Source organism: Schistocerca gregaria, chromosome 1 (genome assembly GCF_023897955.1).
Source record: "Schistocerca gregaria isolate iqSchGreg1 chromosome 1, iqSchGreg1.2, whole genome shotgun sequence".
Taxonomy (NCBI): domain Eukaryota; kingdom Metazoa; phylum Arthropoda; class Insecta; order Orthoptera; family Acrididae; genus Schistocerca; species Schistocerca gregaria.
Window position 1 is genome coordinate 1118133081 of NC_064920.1, and position 21853 is coordinate 1118154933.

A 21853-nucleotide genomic window follows, 5' to 3' on the forward strand; every position below is an offset into this window, starting at 1 on the left:
GTCTCTAATCTCACGATGGTTGATTAACATATCGATTATGTGACCAATACTTTAAACAGGCAAATAAGGCACACCTCGAGGTCCTTTACCACTGTACAGTTGTCTAAGTAAGGCGTTTTCAACATATTTTGCGACCTCACAGCCCTTTGAACTTACGTGTGCAATGTCAGATCTATTTCGATGTCCACCAGTTCGGTTCACTGAATGTTTTGGAACACTGAATATTGGTGAACTTAGTCACAGCGTGCTTCGCAATAACTGAATAGTCCCCATCCTCACTAAATTTTGTTGCTGTTTTGAAGACTTAAGTGCAGCTGTTGAACTTTGAAATTCCGTGGCAGATTTTAGTCATTTTTTGGTCAGCTTAAACATTCTATGAAATCTTCAGTTCCTATGGCGTCAAGTTAACAATCAATCTGAAGCCAGTATTCAAATACAAATTTATCTAATTTTATTTGAATAAACATGTTGTCTAAGATAATCCCATCGGTTGTTGCCCACATTTTTATCATATAGAGTTGTTTGTTATTACTTATATTTAATGAACATTAGTCATTTATAACTCATTTAATTATATTGCTAATGAATATGCTAGCAAATACGCTTCATATGTGATCCACACTTCTGTATCGACCCAAAGTACTAAGGCTGACTGGGCACTAACCATATCTGTTGACAAGACGTCGTCAAATTGCAGCTCTCACAGTATACATATTGAACAACTCTAATGTACCTTCAGCATTACTATGTGGCTTGTTATTAAGACAAAACAGCTAATAATTACACACATAAACTTTATTTCGAAGAGTGCATTACAGTCAATAGTACATTTTACCACAATATACAACAGAGTATGTGAAATGAATATCTAATATACAATAAAAGTTAGCTGATGTATGACAAATACATCCTGTAGCGCTAGATGGTTTCTTATTCTAAGATAAAAAAAAACACTCCTTAGAATTTCCATTCAATGAACTGAAAACAGCAGAAACTTTCATTTTGAATAATGCAACTACAGTTCAGAACAATTACATTTTTAAAAATCGGACCAGTCGGTATTCTGATAACTTGACTTAGAGACGTTGATGGAACTCTTAGCAGTGTACGTAATGTAGTAAATTGACAACAGCAGATGCAAATGTCATAAGGAAATTGTTACCACATTTGTAAGGACATTAAGTGACATCATATGATCAATGGTCGTTATTGCTTAGTTGTCAACGATTTGTGACTTCTTCTGAAGAGAGTTGGCAGAATGAATACAAGGCGTCCAATTAGGTGTCTGGTGTTCTCTGTGGTGCAGCTCGCTTATGAAAGTTCTTTCAGATGGTGCTCGTAGCGCTCGAAATAGGTGCCGTCGGGGTCGTACTTGGCCTTCAGCTTCTCAAACGCGTCCTTCTTGTTGTCTTTTATGAACTTGACAACCTTATCCACTCTCGCTTTCTGCTTATCATTGCATTTCGCACACTCAGTGTGCAAGGCGTCCGGAATGACTCCCTTTAGTTCCTTACCCTTTGGGGTGCATCGTTCGTCACCATCGTCCAGCAGGCAGTCAATGTAATTGTTGAAGAGCGGATCATTATTGAGGATCTCGTCCAGGTCTACGGTGTCGTACTTGGTGGAGTACTTCCCTTCGTCGGCGGAAGTCAGTGGCGCCACAGTGGCGACCACGAGAATGAGTAGTGGAGTTAAGGCCTTCCACATGTTTACCGGTAGCTGTCAGGGGACCTGGGTAGGAAGTACCTAACTGGACTGCAGGAGTCGAGTGCTAGCCTAAAGAGATCTGCTCTCTTATAAAGGTAGCCAGAGGTGGGTGTAGACACCCCAGTTTCCATACATGAATCATCTGCTGGCCGAGTTAGCAGGGCCATTGCTGTTATCTTCGTACGTCTCGTCAGAGGGGGAGATGTTGAGGTGCAGTAGCGTAGCATTTCCACTGATGAACAGATATCGTATTCTTCCATCTCCTCCGCACTCTCCTGCCTCACGGAGATAATTGGCCTTACAGCCGTGTCCAGAAGAACCTAAATTCCAGTTCTGATTGCATCATTTCGTGGTGCCCACGATGCATTAGAGATGAACGTTAGAGTTTACAAAATAATTTTTTCCTTCAGTCACTTTCAATCTGCAGTAATTACCCTGATCATATGCAACGTAGCGAGTTCACTGGGAACTTAAAGCCGCAAAACTGTTTCCTCTTACTTCACTACTGTGCTTATTGCAATGTAGATGGATACACGAAATTTGTATGAGAAACGAACTCTGTTGAAGTCGCTATGTCTTACCTGTTAAATAGAAACGACGTAAGTCAGCAATTCACCGTCAAAATTAACAGTCCTTCACTTTCTTTGTGTTTAAGTGCGTGTTGTCTATTTGATACGTTTGTTACTTAGAGATGAACAAGGTTCGATCTTTGCGAATCAATGACCTTGACATCTTCTCTTCTGTCTAATTATCGTCTGCCTGTCACTCTCCTATGAGGAGCCATGTATCTCTAGAGTTTCTATGCAGCTTAACTAATCAGGAATCCACTCCTAACAACAGACTTTAATGCTTGTGTAATAACTCACTCAGTAATAAAACATGCCTGAAATTTACGATGCCAAGAAACGTAACATGGTAACTTGTGGTACAAGCTAGTATAGAGAACTGTGTACCGTATCCTAATACTTTTGTGTAGCAAACATAAATATGTATTTGACAACTTTTTGTAACAACACACTATAATGCATAAATATCGCACTTATCATTTGAAGACAAATGTACCATACTAGAAATGGCATTCACTTAGAAAGCTACACAAATCACCCTAATTACTACGAAAAGGAGTGCATGATATAGAGTCTCCATTACATTTATATGCTTTTTATAAAGGGTGTCCCACAAAATGGTAAATATCGACTATCATAACAAAGATAATTCGAAGCAAAAAGTCATATAAATATGGTCACTGAAGTGCATACCTTAAGAGCTAACAGCACTTCATCTTCGATACAGTAAAACATAACTCTTTTACTGAAAGCCCTTTCATTCCTCAATGTGAAGTGAAATAAAAAAGTGTCCAATAAACAAAAATGTTCAAATGTGTGTGAAATCTTATGGGACTTATCTGCTAAGTTCATCAGTCCCTAAGCTTACACACTACTAAACCTAAATTATTCTAAGGACAAACACACACGCCCATGACTGAGGGAGGACTCAAAACTCCGCCGGGACCAGCCGCACAGTCCATGAATGCAGCGCCTTAGACCGTGTCCCGTAAACATGGACTCTACGTTGCTTACTCTAAGAGTTAAGAGCACTTGTTCACCTTTGCTACTGTGAAACACAACTCTCCTAATGCACACGTTTTCATAGCTCAAGAACACATTCTAGAGCCCATGTTTATAACCTTTTTCTTTTCTGAGTACGCCTCACGACAATCCAATCCCCACGCTGTAATTTATATTTTCCTCATAGATGCATGTCAGTATGGCTAAATCTTCGAGTACATTTTAGCCGCACCCTTGTCTTAAATGGCTCCATCTCAAGCATCAGTTTCTTCGTGTGCTTCATTAACTTTTAAGCATCATATTAAATCTGTTGATCTCATACTATGCAGGAGAATTGCGCTTATGAATCAGGTCTTTTTAATGTTTACTCTTCTTACTTGCGCTGCCATTGGCAAGGTAGTCTCAAGTCATAGTCATCAGTTAAAGTAAAAGAAGAAATGCATATGTACCCTTTTTTTTTGAATTATCGGGATTGTGAATGGTTTGACGTGGCCGTGACGAATTCTTCTTCTGTACCAATATTTTCATCATAGAGTTATAACGCCACCCAAATGCCTATTGTTTTTATTTGATGCAAGATACCTTGATAGATCTCCTGAATTGAATAGTCATCTTTTCTTTCAGGAACTGTTTTTTCAATGCTTTTGAAACTTTATTTAAATTATTAGGTCAAATACCCTTCCTATCGTCACTGTCGTCGGTTAAATTAAGAGACGAGAAGCATATGTACTTTTTTTTTTTTTTTTGAGTGTTCAGAAATGTGAATGGTTTGACGTGGCCCGTGATGAATTCTTCTTCTGTACCAACGTTTTCATCACAGAGTAGCAACTGCAAACTACATCCTCAATAATTTGCTGGATGTATTCCAACTTCTCTCTTCCTCTACAGTTTTTACCCTATACATCTGCCTCTGGTACTACAGACACGATCCCAAGTGCCTTAACAGCTATCGGAACTCGGTACCTTCTTCTAGTCAATGTTTTCCATATGTTCCTTAACCTCGCCGATTCTACGAAGAACCTCCTCACACCTTATCTTACCAGTCCTCTTGATTTTAAACGTTTTTCTGTGGATGCACAACTCACCCTAGTCGATTATCGCCTGGGTTTTCCACAGTCCATGTCTCACTACAGTGCTGTACACCGAACGTGCATCCTCAGAAATTTCTTCTTTAATTTGTGGCCTATGAGTGACACTAACAGATTTCTCTTGACCAGGAACGCCCTTTTTGTCAGTGTTAGTTTGCGTTATATGTCTGCCTTGCTCAGATCATCGTGGAAACCATTGCCGCCTAACTTCGATTGCTTTGTGATTCGCAATTCTGACGTTATGTTAGTCGCTCTTCTCTTTTCTGCTACTTCTCATAACTTTCGCCTTTCTCTGTTTTACTGTCAACTGATATTCTGTACTCATCAATCTGTCCATACCATTCAACGCATCCTGTAATTCTTCTTCACTTTCATTGAGGATATGAATGTTATTAGTGGGTCTGATCATTGATAATCTTTCACCATGAACGCTTCTTCTATGTCCAGGTTCAACAGTGCTGTCGTGCACAGCTATTAATCCGTGAACTTCGTTCTTTGTCTTCCAGTCTTGTTGTTCCACCTTGGTTCTGGTACATATGGCACATTACCGATCATTTCTTATAGCTTGCCCCTTTTTACAGAGAAATTCGTACATCGCCGTTTTACTTTTCTCGGGGGACAAATTGTATGAAGGTGTTTTGATTTTTTTTTTCTTTTTCCGGTCTTGCTTCCATTACCAAATGCAGTGTCTTTGCCTTTCCTAAAGTCAAACTCATAAACTTCTAACACATCCTCAATTTTCTTTTCCATGTACCTTATCCTTGTGAATCTTGGACTTTACGACCAATACCAGTCCAGCACGTATACAATCATCAACTGGAAAATAATAGAATTGTCTAATATTGTGTATAAAGTTCTCGTGTATGCCTTACAATTCCTTGCTGCAAATTTATTTTAAGTCACAAATTTTCCTTTGTATTTAGTTCTCGCGCCTCTTATGAATGTATTAATAAATAAAATGTACTGAGCTTTATTTCGGTTTATTTGCAGCGTAAAGTAAAACTGAAATTAAAACAGTAGTTTCCACGTAGTGATTTCATCAACAACCCTCACCTTTCCATTATGTACACTTTCCGCTGCGCCAAACACCACCTAGAAACTTTAGTAACGTAAATGAACCATGCCACGGCATGACCACATACAAACAAGCTATTTCTTACAATTAGCGACCTAAATTTCCCACTTCAGTCACTTTCATTGCTGGTCTAGTCCTGCATACGCCATGAACTTCACCGAAATCGTTGTTGACGAGTAGACGCGTTCCGAATGCAAGATAAATTCATAAAAACAAAGTTCTTAGCATTTGAAACTGCAGCAGTTCATAGAATGCATAACTAATATGTACCAGTAAGACACTCCAATATGAAACGCTTTTCCAGGTGTGGTATGATGATGTCTGTAATAATGTTAGATAAATAAGCAAACAATCATAAATTATTTAGTGAAGAATACGAAAAGGGGTGCCTAGCTCAATAATTCTAAATATGTACACAGATGATTATCACCAGCATGAGAATCCCATCTTATGATCCCATCGATACAGATGTGTAATCAATGATATTTTGGTAACTCTATATGTGTAATATTGTCATTTGACTATCATAGAACTTCTGCACTAATGTATCTAAAGAGAGTACGCAGACTGGCTTTAGCTCCAGCCACTGATGCGGAGAAGAAAATAGAAGAAGAAGATGGTAGAGAGAACACTGTAAGACGATATCATAAATTTAATCAAGAGTAGTTGATGTGTATGTTTAAAGGTGTGTAATTGCTAGGGCTATAATGTATTTAATATCACGGTTGCTGATTAACATAGCGGACATGTAAACAAGATTTTAAACGGGTAAACAAGCCAGAGCTCGATTCCCTTCGCCAGTGTGTGGTTGTGTTGGTAAGTTGTTTCCTATATATTCTGCGACCACACAGTGCTTTGAACTTAAGTGTATTATGTCAGAAATACTTCGGTGTCCACCAGTTGGGCATTTTGAATATTTTGGAGCTCTGAATATTGATAAAATAAGTCACAGTCCGCTTCTCAGTAACTGAGTAGTCTCCATCATCAGTAAATTTGTTGCTGTTTAACGACTTATAAGTAGGTGCTGAACTTTAAGATTTTTGTTGCAGATTTTAGTGATTTTTTTGCTCAGCAACCAGAATTTAGCCCATATTTGATACTGCCTGTGAGTGATTTACTTAAACATTTTGAGCAGTTTTCAGTTAGGATTGTATCAAGTTAACAATCAATATGAGATCAACATTCGAATATAAATCTGTGTTTATTTGAATGAACGTGTAGTCAAAAATCAACCCATCGGTTGTCATACATATTTTTATGATATAGAATTATTTGTTAGTCTTTACATTTTAATGATCATTAGCCATTTATAATTTATTTAATTACATTGCTAATGAATATATAAGTAAATGTGCTTCATGTGTGGTCGACACTTCTATATCGACTTAAAGCAAGAAAGCATCATCGAGCACCTATCGACTACGTAAGCCAAAAAACAAGAAAAAGTAAGGTCATGCTCTTGCTGTGTGCTAGTTCGTAGCAACTGTTTAATTCTGACTGGGCATTAATCACATCGGTTGTTGCCAAAGGTGCAGTCAAATAGCGGCTTTCTCAATATACAAGTGGAACAAATACTTCTAGGCCACGAGGGGTAGGCGCTCTGTCTAGGGCGTCTTGCCAGGGTTCGTGCGGCTCTCCCTGTCGTAGGTTCGACTCCTCCCTCAGGCATAGGTGTGTGTGTCGTCCTTAGCGTAAGTTAGTTAAAGTTAGATTAAGTAGTGTGTAAGCCTAGGGACCAATGACATCAGCAGTTTGGTCCCATAGGAACTTACCATTAATTTGCATAGTTTTAGAATTACTATGTGCTAAATTACTAAGAAAAAACAAATCATAATTACGAACATTGACCTTATTTAAAAGTGAGAATTACAGTCAATTCTACATTTTAGCACAATATACAACAAAATATGAATATCTAATACAGAATAAAACATAGCTGATATATGACAACTACATGCTCTATCAATATCTAGCTTGCAATTTTAAGATAAACACGTACACTTTAGAAATTCCATTCAAGAAACTGAAAGCAGATAACATTTACATTTTGAGTTATACAAATACGTCTTAGGACAATTAATTTTTTTAAATTGTCTCAAACCATAGGACCATAAAATATTCCAATATGTTGACATGAAGACTGAACGAATTTTTTAGCAGCCTGCATGACATAGTAAATTGAAACAGCAGATGGCAGCATCATAAAAAACTGTTACCACGTTAAGTAATATCATATGTTCAGTGAGAGATATTGCTTAGTTGTCTAGGATTTGTGACTTCTCCTGCAAGAGACTAGTCATAATAAATACAAGTCAACCAATTATGTGTCTGGTGTACTCCACAGTGCAGCTTGCTTATGCAAGTACTTTCAGACGGCGCTGGCAGTGCTCGTAATAGGTGTCATCAGGGTCGTATTTGCCCTTCAACTTCTCCCATATGTCCTTTTTGTTGTCTGTTATGAACTTGGCGACCTTATCGATTCTCGCTTTCTGTTTATCATTACATTTCGCACAGTCGCTCTGCAAGGCGTCTGGAATAACCTCCTTCAGTTCTTTACTCTGTGGGGTGCATTGTTCGTCACCATCGTCCAGCAGGCAGTCCATGAAATTGTTGAAGAGCCGGTCGTTGTTGAGGATCTCGTCCAGGTCTCTGTTGTCGTACGTGGTGGAGTACTTCACTTCGTTGCCGGAAGTCAGTGGTACAGCAGTGGTGACCACCGGAATGAGTAGAGGAGCGAAAGCCAGTGGCTGTCAGGGAGCCTGGGTAGAAAGAACACAACAGCGGTTCTTCTCTCTCATAAAGGTACCCAGAGCCGGTAGTAGACACCTCAGTTTTCGGACATCAACCACCTGCTTCAGGGCCATTGCCGTAATCGTCGTGCTTCACATTGCAGAGGGAGACTCTGACGTGCAGCAGTTTATTAATTATTCCACCAGGCTATATTTTATATTTTCCTCATCGGTGTATGTCAGCATGGCTAAATCGTAGAATACATTTTGGCCAAATCCTTGTGTTAAATGACTCCCTCTCAAGACCCTCTTCTTTGATTTCTTTGTGTTATTTATCTTCCACCGAGAAGTGCAGCTACTGTTTAATCAATTTATTCTGCGGTGTCATTTTCTTCGTCTGCTTCATTAACCTTTAAGGATCCTATTAAGTGCGTTAAACTCTGCAGGAGAATTGAACTTATGAATTAGGCCTTTTTAATGTTTACTCTTCTTACTTGAGCTGCCATTGGCAAGACAGCCTGAAGTCATAGATGTCTGTTAAATTAATGGAAGAAAAGCACATATATCTTTTTTTTTTTGAGTCATCGGAATTGTGAATGGTTTGATGTGTCGCTTGACAAATTCTTCTTCTGTACCAATCTTTTCATCACAGAGTACCAACGCAACCAATTTTTAATTCACACAAGTTGACTTGATTGCTTTCCTGGATTGAATAGTCATCTTTCCTTTCAGGATCTGTTTTCTTTAATAATTTAGCAGCTTTATTTAAATTATTAGTAATAAAATTATCAACAGCCGACCAGTTGCAATGGATAAAGAAATTCTTTACCTAGGTTTCGACAAATATAAATTTGTCTTCTTCAGAACGTAGCAATTTTACACGAATAAGAACTAATGTACTATCGCCATTTTTACAACTGTCGGCATAGATCCATGCGTTAATAATAAAATATAGCCCTAGAATTAGGGTTTGTCACGTAAATATAAAATAGCTCATCGATACAGCAGAGCTCACAACCGAGTCGGTTCTTTATCCATTGCAACTTGTCGGCTGTTTATAATTTTATTACGTGAAACCGTTGCTGTTGTTCAGCTATGTTTAAAACATTAAGTTATTAGGCCAAATGCCCTTCCTATCGCCACATTCATCGGTTAAATTAAGGGAAGAGAAGCCCATGTACCCTTTTTTCCAACCTTTCTCTTCCTCTACAGTTTTACCCTCTACTTCTGCTTCTACTAAAAGAGAAACGATCCCACATGGCTTAACAGCTCTCGGAACTCTGTACCTTCTTCTAGTCAGTGTTTTCCATATGTTCCTTAACGTCGCCGATTCTGCGAATAACCTCCTCACATCTTATCTTACCAGTCCTCTTAATTTTCAACATTCTTCTGTAGAAGCACAACTCAAATTATTTGATTATCTTCTGATTTTTCCATAGTCCATGTCCCACTACAATGCTATGCACCGAACGTACATCCCCAGAAATTTATTCCTGGAATTAAATGCCTACGAGTGACACTAACTGATTTCTCTTGACCAGGAGCGCCCTTTTTGTCAGTGTTAATGCGCATTTTATGTCTTCCTTGCTCAGACCATCGCGGAAACCATTGCCGCGTAACTTCGATAACTTTGTGATTCCCAATTCTGACGTTAAGTTTGTACTCTTCTCTTTTCTGCTACTTCTCATTACTTTAGCCTTTCTCTGTTTTACTGTCAACTGATATTCTGTGCTCATTAATCTGTTCATTTCATTCAACACATCCTGTAATTCTTCTGCACTTTCATTGAGGATAGGATTGTCATTAGTGCGTCTTATCATTGATACTCTTTCACCATGACCGCTTCTTCTAAGTCCAGGTTGGACAGGGACCGTGAACCTCGTTCTTTGTCTTCCACTCTGATTTGTTCCCCCTTGGTTCTTGTACATATTGCACATTACCCATCTTTTCTTATAGGTTACCCACATTTATACGGAATTTCGAACAACACCGTTGATACTCTTCAGCGGTTTTTCCGGATCGACAAATTGTATAAAGGTGTCTAGATTTTTTTCTTCCTTTCCTAAAGTCAAACTGATAGGCTTCTAATACTTCCACTATATTGTTTTCCATGTATCTTATGTCTGAGAGTTTTATAAACTCAGTTTTTTTCTCTTATAATTTTTGCAGTTTGTGTACTGGAACCGCGAATTTGATCTCTAAGTGCTAGGAGCGTTGAATAAGTAATGCAACAAAATACACAATATTATTTCCTACCCTAATGCTTACGGCACCCCATTTTTCAACACAATCTCCTTTCAATCTGACGGCCATACGGCATCTTACTAGGAGAGCCCTAATGCCCTCATAGTACCACACTAACTGCCGACGTCGGAACCGACGTCTTATTGGATCAATAACCTCTCCTTCAGTCACGTGCTGATTCCCGCGGAGTACATCCTTTACTCGTCCAAACAGGAGGACATTGGAAGGTGCGAAATCTGGGCTGTACAGTGGAGGATTAAGAATAATTCAACGATGTTCAGTGAGTTCCTCTCAGGAGCGCATAGTTCTGGCAAGTCTTGCGTTGTCATGGAGAAGGGGAAGCTGATCACTGAAGTGACTGACTGTGATCCATTCATCGCCTCGAATGAGTGTCTACGCACGTACCAGCACAACACGAGTCACGGCTTTGTGCATCCGGCTGGCACGAGAGAGATGGTACAGGTTTGCCCGACCGTGTTATGGTGATAACACACATCTCTCCCAACGATTTGACTCAACATGATTTTGTTCACTGCCAGATTTCTACAGACATTCTGCAAGCGCCTGTAAATATCTTAAACGCTCTGGTTTTCTACCAAAGAAAGTAGATGACGCAGCACAGTTAACGCTGCCATCTTAAAGGCGACGTATAGCGCTGTCACCTATCAGAAATTCATGAAACTATAGGGGCTGAAGCAGCGATATACCTATATGTCCTGCAGCAAATTCCGTACTTTTTCAACGAAACTGGCCGAGGAAAATATGTGTTGCATTTACTTAATGATCACCCCTCGTAACTCACCTCCCTATCTGGGAAGCCAGCAGCCTGTGCTTTAATGTGTAAGAGTTGGTCTTGATCAGCGCTTCCATTGCTTTGTGCTGTATCTTAGTGCAATTGTAGCAAGAAATCTGATCTTTACATTTCTCAATGTCCCTTAAATTTCATAACGTAATTCTTAACCTGCGAATCTGCATCACACGGTGCACATTTGCTGCAGCAAATATTTAGTTGCTACCACTGTTGACGCAACTGCATTTCTCTGAGTTCTTGGTTCGGCCAAGAAGACTTTAATGTGAAACGTTTTCCCTCTGTCATCTGGTGCGTCAAAGAAAAGCAATTCTTCCCAGTTCACGTGCACTGTAACATGTGTCCTACATCTGGCCATATGACGGTCGTGCCTGAGGTGCCATCTTGTTAAGAATTACAGTCATTTATTTGAGGATCTAAACTAATTACAGTTTCCTGTCTGCAGCTCAACATACATACTGGAATCTTATTGGTTAATTTCAGTAGGCAGTCAGTACCTTTCCGAATGGATATAAGGCGACGTTGAAGACAAGTAAAATACATGTATGATGACTTCTAACGAGAAACAGTCATAATTTTTTTATTGATCACCCGATAAAGTAATATAAAACAATTTTTTGGTTATGTCCTCGGGTACGCATTGAAGTCCTCACGCCATAATACCGTAGCACGCCTCTAGAGGAGCCAAGTCCATTTACACATTAAAAACGGAAAGAGTCATCTTGTTTTCTCTTTCAGCTTTAGTTTTTGGAGGTAGTAGTGGAAACTGTATGGGAGACATGAAACACCAACATTCACTACACAAAAATATTATTTGCTATTAAATCTGAATCATGAATACAAAGCCACAAATTGCCATCATGATCTCACAAAATATTATACAATAACAATTTAATCAGTCATATTGTGAGATTATTTATTTCAGTTACTGTTTATAGTATTGTCCATGGCCTAAAGTTTAGTTTATAATGCTGAGTGACAAGTTTGTTGCAGAACATAAATGAAAAAGGTTCAGTTTAACAGTACCTCATCCAAAGTCAAGACCTCACAAAATTTAGCATTATATCGATTTAACCTGCGATACTGTTTAGTTTAATTATTTGTTATGCTTAAGATTGTCCGTTGTGTAAATTGTTATTTCAACGATAAGAAACAAGTCTTATGCACAGTACTCTATGCAACTGCATTGTATCTTGGCTTATAACGTATGGTTATCTAAGAACTAGTGCCCCTTTCAGGTACAGGCCAGTTGTTTCCTTTAGATGGGTCAAAAATCCGGAAAGTACCTTGAAATACAAAAGAATCAGCAGAACAAATGCCGTGTACATGTTACTCAACTTTTAAAAAAGTAAGTATAACGTAGTAAATATACGTTGTTTTCTGCTTTTTGCCAAGGGGTGCCAAGCAGTAAAAGTGATAGGCACAGGTAGCAATGACACCTGTTTGCTTATCGACTAAGAAGCGGTACTTGGAGTCAGAGGACGTGTGTCCACACTACTTGATTACAGACTGAATTGTCAATCTCTTATGATAACAGTAATGTGCTAACAATGACGATGTCCACTAAATCCATAGTGGGCCATGAGGGGGATGGCGCTGACGGCAATAGTGACATAATACAGCGATACTCTGACCTCGTGGGTGGCTGAGAAACAGATCAAGCAAAGCGTAAAAACTCCGGGGTGGCTGTTGGATGTCAGTGAGTGTCGAACGGACGGTGCTCTCGATTAATGGTAAGGCGACTCCGTCCGATGGGGAGCAGAAGCAGCCGGTGTAGAGCCCGGAGTGGGACCCCGCCTAAGAGTAGTCAAATGGCGACTTCAGTTCCAGCCAGGTGATGGAGTCCGTAATTTCGCGGTAGAGCATGCGAGGGCAGCCATGTTTACTACGTCATGAGCATACCGGTGCTGTTCACATCCACTTGAATTCCAGTATGATGTCTGCGTGGAACTTCGAGAAAAAAACCTCGCGGGCTGTTTCCATGCTATCTCCTGGAGTTGACGTAATGGGTGATCAAAAAGTCAGTATACATTTGAAAACTTAATAAACCACGGAATAATGTAAACAGAGAGGAAAAAATTGACACACATGCTTCGAATGTCATGGGGTTTTATTACATCAACAGCAAAAAACAAAGTTCGCAATATGTCCGACGGTTGGAGCTGGACAGCAAAACGTCAGTGACTGGGCATCGCAATCGTGTATGAAAGGTGCTGTAATGAGAGAGAGAGTCAGATTTGTCAGCAGTCGTAGCATATTGACATTACCTGAAAAGGCGCTTTTAGTTAAGCTGCATTATCAGAATGGGGAATATGCTAGTCCAGTGTTACGATCCTATCGCCATATGAAGGGGATGTGAACGGGTAAAGGTCCGTTGACAAATGAAGCTGTGGCGAGAATGCTTTCGAAGTTGGAAGCCATGGGTTGTTTAGACGATAGACCCCGTGGTGGCCGACAGAGCACAAGGCGTAAGGCTCGTGAGACAGTTCAAGAAGAAATGGCGACTGTAGCGGGTTCGTCTATGCACGGGGAAGTCAGCGCTCGTGCAGTCGCACGTCGCACCAGCATTCCATACACAACTGTTTGGTTGGCACTTAGGCGGACCTTCCAATGCCATCCGTACAAAATCTATTGGCATCATGAAGTGTTACCTGGCACTTTAGTGTAGCGGAGTGCATTAGTCTCAAATGGCTCTGAGCACTGTGGGACTTAACGTCTGAGGTCATCAGCCCACTAGAACTTAGAACTACTCAAACCTAACTAACCTAAGGACATCACACACATCCATCCCCGAGGCAGGATTAGAACCTGCGAACGTAGCGGTCGCGCGTTTCCAGACTGTAGCACCTAGAACCGCTCCGGCCGGCCAGTGCATTTGCGGTGTGGGCGTTTCAAAAGATGGCGGAAGATGACGATTGGTTGAGTAACGTGTTGTGGATCTACGATGCTCATTTCTCGCTCCGAGGGTCTTTCAACGTCCACAACTGCAGAATTTGGACTAAAGAAAATTCCAGAACTGTCGTGGAAACTCCATTGCACGACGAGAAAGTCACGGTATGGGTTGGATTTACCACATTACCGTTATCGGGCCTTTTTTCTGAGAGGAAATGCGTGATTCTGGTTTTGTAGCTCCTACCGTTACGGGTGAGAGGTACGCCGTTATGTTACAGAATCGCTTCATCCACAGTCTGGCTGATGAACACCTGCTGTAACGACGATGTTTATGCAGGATGGCGCTCCACCCCATATTGCTAGACGCTTGAAATATCTCTTGCGCGCGTCGTTTGGTGATGATCGTGTAGTCAGCCGCCACTTTCGTCATGCTTGGCCTCCCAGGTCTCCAGACCTCAATCCGTGCGATTATTGGCTTTGGGGTTACCTGTAGTCGCAAGTGTATCGTGATCGACCGACATCTCTAGGGATGCTGAAAGACAACATCCGACGCCAATGCCTCAGCATAACTTCGGACATGCTTTACAGTGCTGTTCAGAACATTATTCCTTGACTACAGCTATTGTTGAGGAATGATGGTGGACATATCGAGCATTTCCTGTAAAGAATATCATCTTCGCTTTGTCTTACTTTGTTATGCTAATTGTTGCTACTCCGTCAGATGAAGCGCCATCTGTCGGAAAGTTTTTGAACTTTTGTAATTTTTTCGTTTCTAATAAAACCCCATGTCATTCCAAGCATGTGTGTCAATTTGTACCTCTCTATCTACATTATTCCGTGCTTTATTATGTTTGCAAATTTATACTGACTTTTTGATCACTTGGTATTGGCAGCAGGAGTCACGACTTACCCGCGGTGCACCCCTGTAGCTGTGGCGTTCGTATTACAGGAGCGCAGCCTGGCATGTATTAGAGGTTGCATATACACTGTCTTTTCAGTTAAATGTGACCCCTTCTCAAAAGCCTGAATAAACACCTTTTGCATCGCGGAGAGCTGCAGAAGTGCTGGAGGAGAGCCAATGATTCCCAGTGCCGTGGCCATCTACACAAGGTTTCAAGTTGAGGATCCATGACGGAAACAGCCTGGCCGAGTGGTCCCACAGAGTCTCGATTAGGTTAAAATCCTGGGAGATAGGTGGACAGGGGACTATGGTACATTTGTCGTGGTACATATTCGATCCACGCACATACGCTGCGAAATGTGTGACACTTTGCTTGTTCTGCTCGTAGACGCCATCGTGCCGAAGAAAAACAAACGGCATGTTCCCAAAGAGTAGGACTACTCGCGTATTGATCCATAGTGCATCCCAGAATGACGAGATCACCAAGGTAATGTCACGGAAACATTGCCCAGAGCATTACGTTCCGTCCTCCGTCGTGGAACCTTGTGACGATTGTTGCAGGATATTAGCTTTCCGACGTTGCACGCTGTACATGCCAATGGCCCTCTGTCGTCTAAACAGGCCAATTGTTTCCCTTCAGTTGAAGTCCATTTGTGGTACTGGCGTGCTAATTCAGCCTCCATTGCCAATGAACAGCAGTAAGCATGGGTGTAGGAGTCTGCTGCGTACGGTCGTCGCATAGAAAGTGATGGTAGCCCGTTGTTTTATTTTAGCATCTATTCGCCAATACACAGCTTTCAGCGCCGTCCTACAGTCCTGTCATCTATGGCACCACAGTTTGTTTTAGCGTCCATTTTGGATAGCACCATTTTGCCATACACCGTATACTTTAATGAAGGAGGCTCGTGAACAGTTTACAAAACTAGACGTTTCACTAATGATCAGGACTTTTGGACAACAGAGAAATAAGACCGTTTCCGAATTACAAGAGCAATTACACTGTTTTTCGCGTCTCACGACACGCTTTATATACCATTCACTGCTGGTGCTGCGACTTTCAGCTTATGAGTTGTTATTGCACGTTCACTTTAAATATAGGCAATGGTGCCATGAATGTGACTTCACGGTGTAAAACCAGTTAACTTGACTATGGAGGGAGCACTGACTACTCAAACTTACAAGTACCTGAGACAAACACTTTTGAAACATACAACGAAGAATAGACCTCTTAAAGGAAGAAACAGTGTGTTGAAAATAAAAATATATCAGAAATAACAACACCTCATGTATAAAATATGTAACAACCATCACCAAAGCAAAACACGAACTCCTCACTTAAGGACAAAGCAATTATGGGCAACCACCACGAGATATTGGCAACCATCACAGAAGGAGGAGGATGGCCTTGTAAGACGTGTATATTTCTATTGTCTATTGTCAAACCACAATTTATGAAAGATGTTCATATTTTATTAATAGCAATAAGTAGGAATAATTAATATTTGTCATGTTGGAAATAATTGTGGTAGCAGGAATGTCTGCACCAAAATATTGTTAGTAAGAGAGACCGCACATTGATATAATTTTAAAAAGGGCGGGAAAGATACATTTGAAGAAAAGAGCGGAAAAGACCGCGCATTGATAAATTTTGTAATGGTAGCAGGGATTGTGTGCACCAGAAAACATTGTGGTAGGAGAGACAGCACTTTAGTGTTCGCAGGAAGTCAGTAGTAAGCGAGATGTGAAGCGAGTTGGTAGTAGGTCTGAAGCGAGAGGTTGAGAGGAACAGTGTGCCTGCCAGCCACCAGCTATGATTTACAAGAGATTATAAACGGATGTACAGAGACATCAACTAACTATTATCATAAGAGGAACTAATATTATCGAATTATTTTCTTTGCGAAACTCGAGACTACAGAAGGTATGTTTTCGCAATGCTAGTTGTAAGATTATTGTAAAACGTAAGTCCCATTTGAACGTTTGTAAAATCATTTCGTTACCAACCCTAAATATTTGAAGCATATTCAGAATATAATTAATTTTTGCCTGAAATGTTGCATTACTGATTGTAATCCATCCCAAAAACCATCAACCTAAAACTCTGCAAAAATTTTATTGTTGTCAAGAAAAGTGTAACTATGAATTACGTAACTTTAGTCAAACTAATTAAAGAATAAAGTCAGCTTTGCTATAAAAGAATAACGTCAGCTTTGGTAATAGATACAGCCACTTATTATGACAGCCCACCAGCAGTTAATAGAGTATAGTAAACCAGAGTAAGTATATTCATGTCGCAGGTCGATGTAGTAGTCAAACGGCGATACAATAACAGTAAGAAAGTTAAAGAACAGTTTTGGGTTATTGCAGGTAACGACTGAGGGCCACGACGACGACACATTCTGTGTTTCGTCGAAATCATCAGCAAATCACTTATAATAAGCAGCATATAAATTTGTATGCGTAGATTGGGAAAGAGAATAACTTTCAAAGGGAAGATTTCATTTGTTATTATTACGCAAGAGATAGAAATCCTAAGGAAAGGTTTCATAGGTTATTGTAGAAGGGAAGTTTGCGAAAAAAAAAGATATATGGAGGAGCCGGGAAGGTTTCAACCTATAAAGCGAAGAAACGGTGTGTTGAAAATAAAAAATATAAGAAATACCAACAACCCTTGTATAACACATGCATTAACCATCATCTAAGAAAAAGACAAACCCCGCAGTTAAGGACAAAACAACTGTGCATAACCATTACGAGATATTTGTATTTATCGTACAAGGAAGAAGACAACCTCTTATAAGAAGAAACAGTGTGTCGAAAATTGAAACATATTAGAAATACCAATAGCTCTTGTATAAAATATGTAAAAATCATCACCTAAAAAAACCACGAACCCCACAGCTAAGGACAAAAAAACTATGCATAAACAGTTTCAGATATTTTTATTCATCACACAAGGAAGAAGATGACCTCTTAAAGAACGAAACAGTGTGTCGAAAAGAAAAACGTTCCATAAATACCAACAGCTCATGTATAAAAAATGCAAGAGGCACTACTTAAGAAAAATACGAATTCACAGTTAAAAACAAAACAACTTTGCATAACCATTACGAGATATTGGTAACCATCACACAAGTAAGATGATGACCTCATAAAGACAGAAGCAGTGTGTCGAAAATTAAAACATAGCAGAGGTACCAACAACTCATGCATAAAATTTGCAACGACCATCACCTAACAAAAACAAAAACTCCATAAAGACAAAACAGCTATGGACAACCGTTACGAGGTGTTGATAATTACCACACAAGGAAGAAGGTGACTTCTTAAAAGAAGAAACGGTGTGTCGAAAATTAAAACATATTAGAATTACCAACAGCTTATGTATAAAATATGTAACAACCATCACCTAACGAAAGCACGATCTCCACAGTTAAGATCAAAATAACTATGCACAACCATTAAGACATTTTTCATTCATTATACAAGGAGAAAGAGGAGCTCTTAAATTAATAAACAGTGTGTCGAAAATTAAACATATCAGAAATACCTACAGGACATGTAAAAATATGCAGCACCTTTCAGCTAAGAAAACAGCAATTCCACAGTGAAGGACAAAACAACTTTGCACAACCATTACGAGATACTGGCAACCATTACACAAGGAAGAAGGTGACCTCTTAAAGAAGAAACGGTGTGTCTAAAATACAAACATATCATAAATACCTACAACTCATGTATAAATTATCCAACAATCATCACCAAAGAAATCACGATCTCCACAGTTAAGGACAAAACAACTGAGGACAATCACTACGAAATAGTGGTAACCATGCACATAAATCCTGAAAGTGACAAGGGAAACATAATACATTACGAGAACATTTTGTCAACATTGCGATTAAACCAGCTTGAAAATGGTGATATATACCCAAATGCCTTACATTTGCTGCCGCGACTCAGTCATCCGTATGGACACAAAATACGCTACCCACTACTGAGCAACTGGATCGTGTAATCCTCCAAAATCTGAATCCCCTAACTAACAAACGCGAGCCATGTAGTCTTCTGAGAAGGACATGTACATGGGGGGAAGAGGCCTTTAACGTAGAAAAAAATTTACATGGGATCTAGTGACAGCATCTGGGCGCATCTACCTCTACCACAAGGAGACCGCAACAAAGTGCTTTGCATATGCTAGATATCCACTCTGAAGACCAAAAAGTTAACTGTCTGAGAAGAACTATGATAATTCAGAAGCTGATGAAGGAAGTACAGGCGATCGTCGTCTTGGTACAGGAACCCTACACGTGTGTTGGTACAATACCTGGTCTCCTAAGGAACTATATGATAATTACAGGGAGCAAACACACAAAGTAGCAGGTATCACGGTAACATAGATCACAAAACTCCGCACAGAACACACTGCAACAATGAAATCACACAGAGATGGGAAACATATGTAATACTCACAGCACTCACACGTCACCACTCATATGCCATTGAACCATTTTCAGACTTAATAAGGAAGTGAGCACGTTTCTCTAGGGGCAAAAGATTACTGATACCGTCGGATATAAACGCCTGATCTAGCATCTGAAAAGCTGACAGGACAGATACCAGAGGACAAACGACGGCAGACAAAAGAAATGAGTGTAGCCTTTTTTGGGTAAGTAAGAGAGGACAACCAACGACATATTGGGGATAAGCAGGAGGTACCAGCAATATATATATATCAGGTCACTCACTTGCAAATTTTGTACACTGTGGTCACATAACAAAAGTTAAACAAACAGCCACTTATCCAGACACACATGTACTCACTCAAGAACAACGAATGCTCCTAGCAGAGCTAAGTGACAAATGTTTAGAGAAACGACTGATAACTTCCCGTTACATACCACCCGTTGTAGTATTGACTACAGAACGCACGTAATAAGTAACTTTGTACTTAGGGTCCAAACTGCTGCAATCCCACAAACGAACAATAGACGGAAATAGCAACTAACGTGCTCCACAGAGCTGATGACAATAAGAGAGGACTCACGTATGAGGAGATTATACTGCCCAAGAGCAAAGAACAGCAACAAAAAGGACTGACCGCAAATGTACCGTGACGCCAAATAACGACACAATAATCAACTAGACGACGACGAACCATTGGGACAATTCTGAAGAAACGAATTTACGGGAAAGTATATGGATAGTGCCTTTTAAATTACGAACACAGAGTATAAAGGCACCAGTGGTACTGTCAATAAGCGATCAGATGTTATTGCTACACAGAACTGGAGATGGTCGTACCTGCAAACAAGCTCCTTCCCAACGATGATTATACACACAACGAACATTATCACATGGATGTCCGTACACAAATGGACAGTCTTTATGAAAACGATTAATTGACCAACAAATTTGCTCAGGAAGTACTTACGCTGGCAGGCACACCACTTAAACATTGCAAAAACCCCAGCACAGGTGGCGCACACTCAGAAACCTTAAAAAGGCTGCAACACAGGACCTTAATGACCCAAAGCGTAGAGACCCGTTTCCCTTAAATGTTCAGTTCGCTAAGGTGCAAGACTGACTAGAGTCACTCATTCAGCTCCATGGCATCAATCCTCACCATTGTGCTTACAGGTCACAAAAATCAATAAACGACTCAGTAAATCGAGCATTAGAGGTAAATCAAAAAGTGGAAGATAAGTATGTTGTAGCAGTATTGACATTGCTGGTACTTTTGATAACCTTTGATGGCCTCCGCTATTAGCAAGTTTCAGAGAGATGCTAGTTCCAACTGCTCTATATATAAGAGTGTACTTGATTACTCTGAACATAGAGATGTAGACTGCTGAGCAGGCCACCAAACGGTTCCAAAGAAACCTACAAAAGTCTACACATAATTATAGATTGATAGGTCCAAAATCTGGTATATCGCCATCGAAGCTCTCGTAAACAAATGGAATTAACGGGGTAGTAATATGTGCTGATGACCTCGCGAATGTGGTGTCTGCGAATTGCAGAGGACAATTACAGAATAACACTAGGTAAATTTTCATGAAAGTAGTGACTGGTGCAAAAACAACCAACCCACAGTCGAAGTTAACAGAAATAATGTACTTATTACTTGCCAGTGTACTCAACGTAACCCCATCAATAACTTGATATCATCACCACCCAACACAAGCAGTGTCATAATACGTGGTTATACACATTAAATAAAACTAGCATTAAATTAGCACAAACCACTTAGGATTGACAAAGGAACAAATTTAATGCATAAATTGGCAAGTTTGAATATTACGCAATATCCCCTTTGTACAGACCATTTTAAAGTCATTATGCACATTTCACATAGCCCTGTTGGAACCTACCACATTCCTACAAAAACAGTGCGACTCGTAGGCAAAGAGGCAAGCTGCTCAAAATGTTGAGAACTTTTGACACAACGTCGATGGAGGCAATGTGAGTGGTGTTGGCAGTGTACAGTGTACCCCACCGAAATTACCATCACTCAAAGGGCAACAGTTAAGTAGCTGAGAATACACATTTGCATACAACTGATTATCACCAGCATGAGAATTCCATCATATTTTATCATCAATTCAGTGTATCCACATGTTAAATTAATGATATTTTGGTAACGATATACATGTACTATTGCAATTAGGCTATCGTGGGACTGCAGCACTTATGTGGCTAAAGATGTTTTACTGACTGCCTTTAGCTCCAGCTCCTGATGTGGCATAGAAAATATGGAAATTAGATCATTAATACTACATTTAGAGAGACACTGTAAGACGAAATCATAAACTGGCAGAAGAGTACTTTATGTGTACGT

At 40.0% G+C, this 21853-nt stretch overlaps 1 protein-coding gene across 1 annotated transcript; it reads right to left on the bottom strand.

Annotated features, from left to right (window-relative positions):
* Positions 1–744: 744 nt before the first annotated feature.
* Positions 745–1730, bottom strand: LOC126283678 (ejaculatory bulb-specific protein 3-like). The gene has a single exon (XM_049982291.1). It carries the CDS (start codon positions 1705–1707, stop codon positions 1312–1314), a length of 396 nt encoding a protein of 131 aa, XP_049838248.1. The 5' UTR covers positions 1708–1730; the 3' UTR covers positions 745–1311.
* Positions 1731–21853: the final 20123 nt, after the last annotated feature.

Excerpts from the sequence above, each read along its gene's own strand:
- LOC126283678 (XM_049982291.1), bottom strand. The coding sequence starts at position 1,707 with ATGTGGAAGGCCTTAACTCCACTACTCATTCTCGTGGTCGCCACTGTG.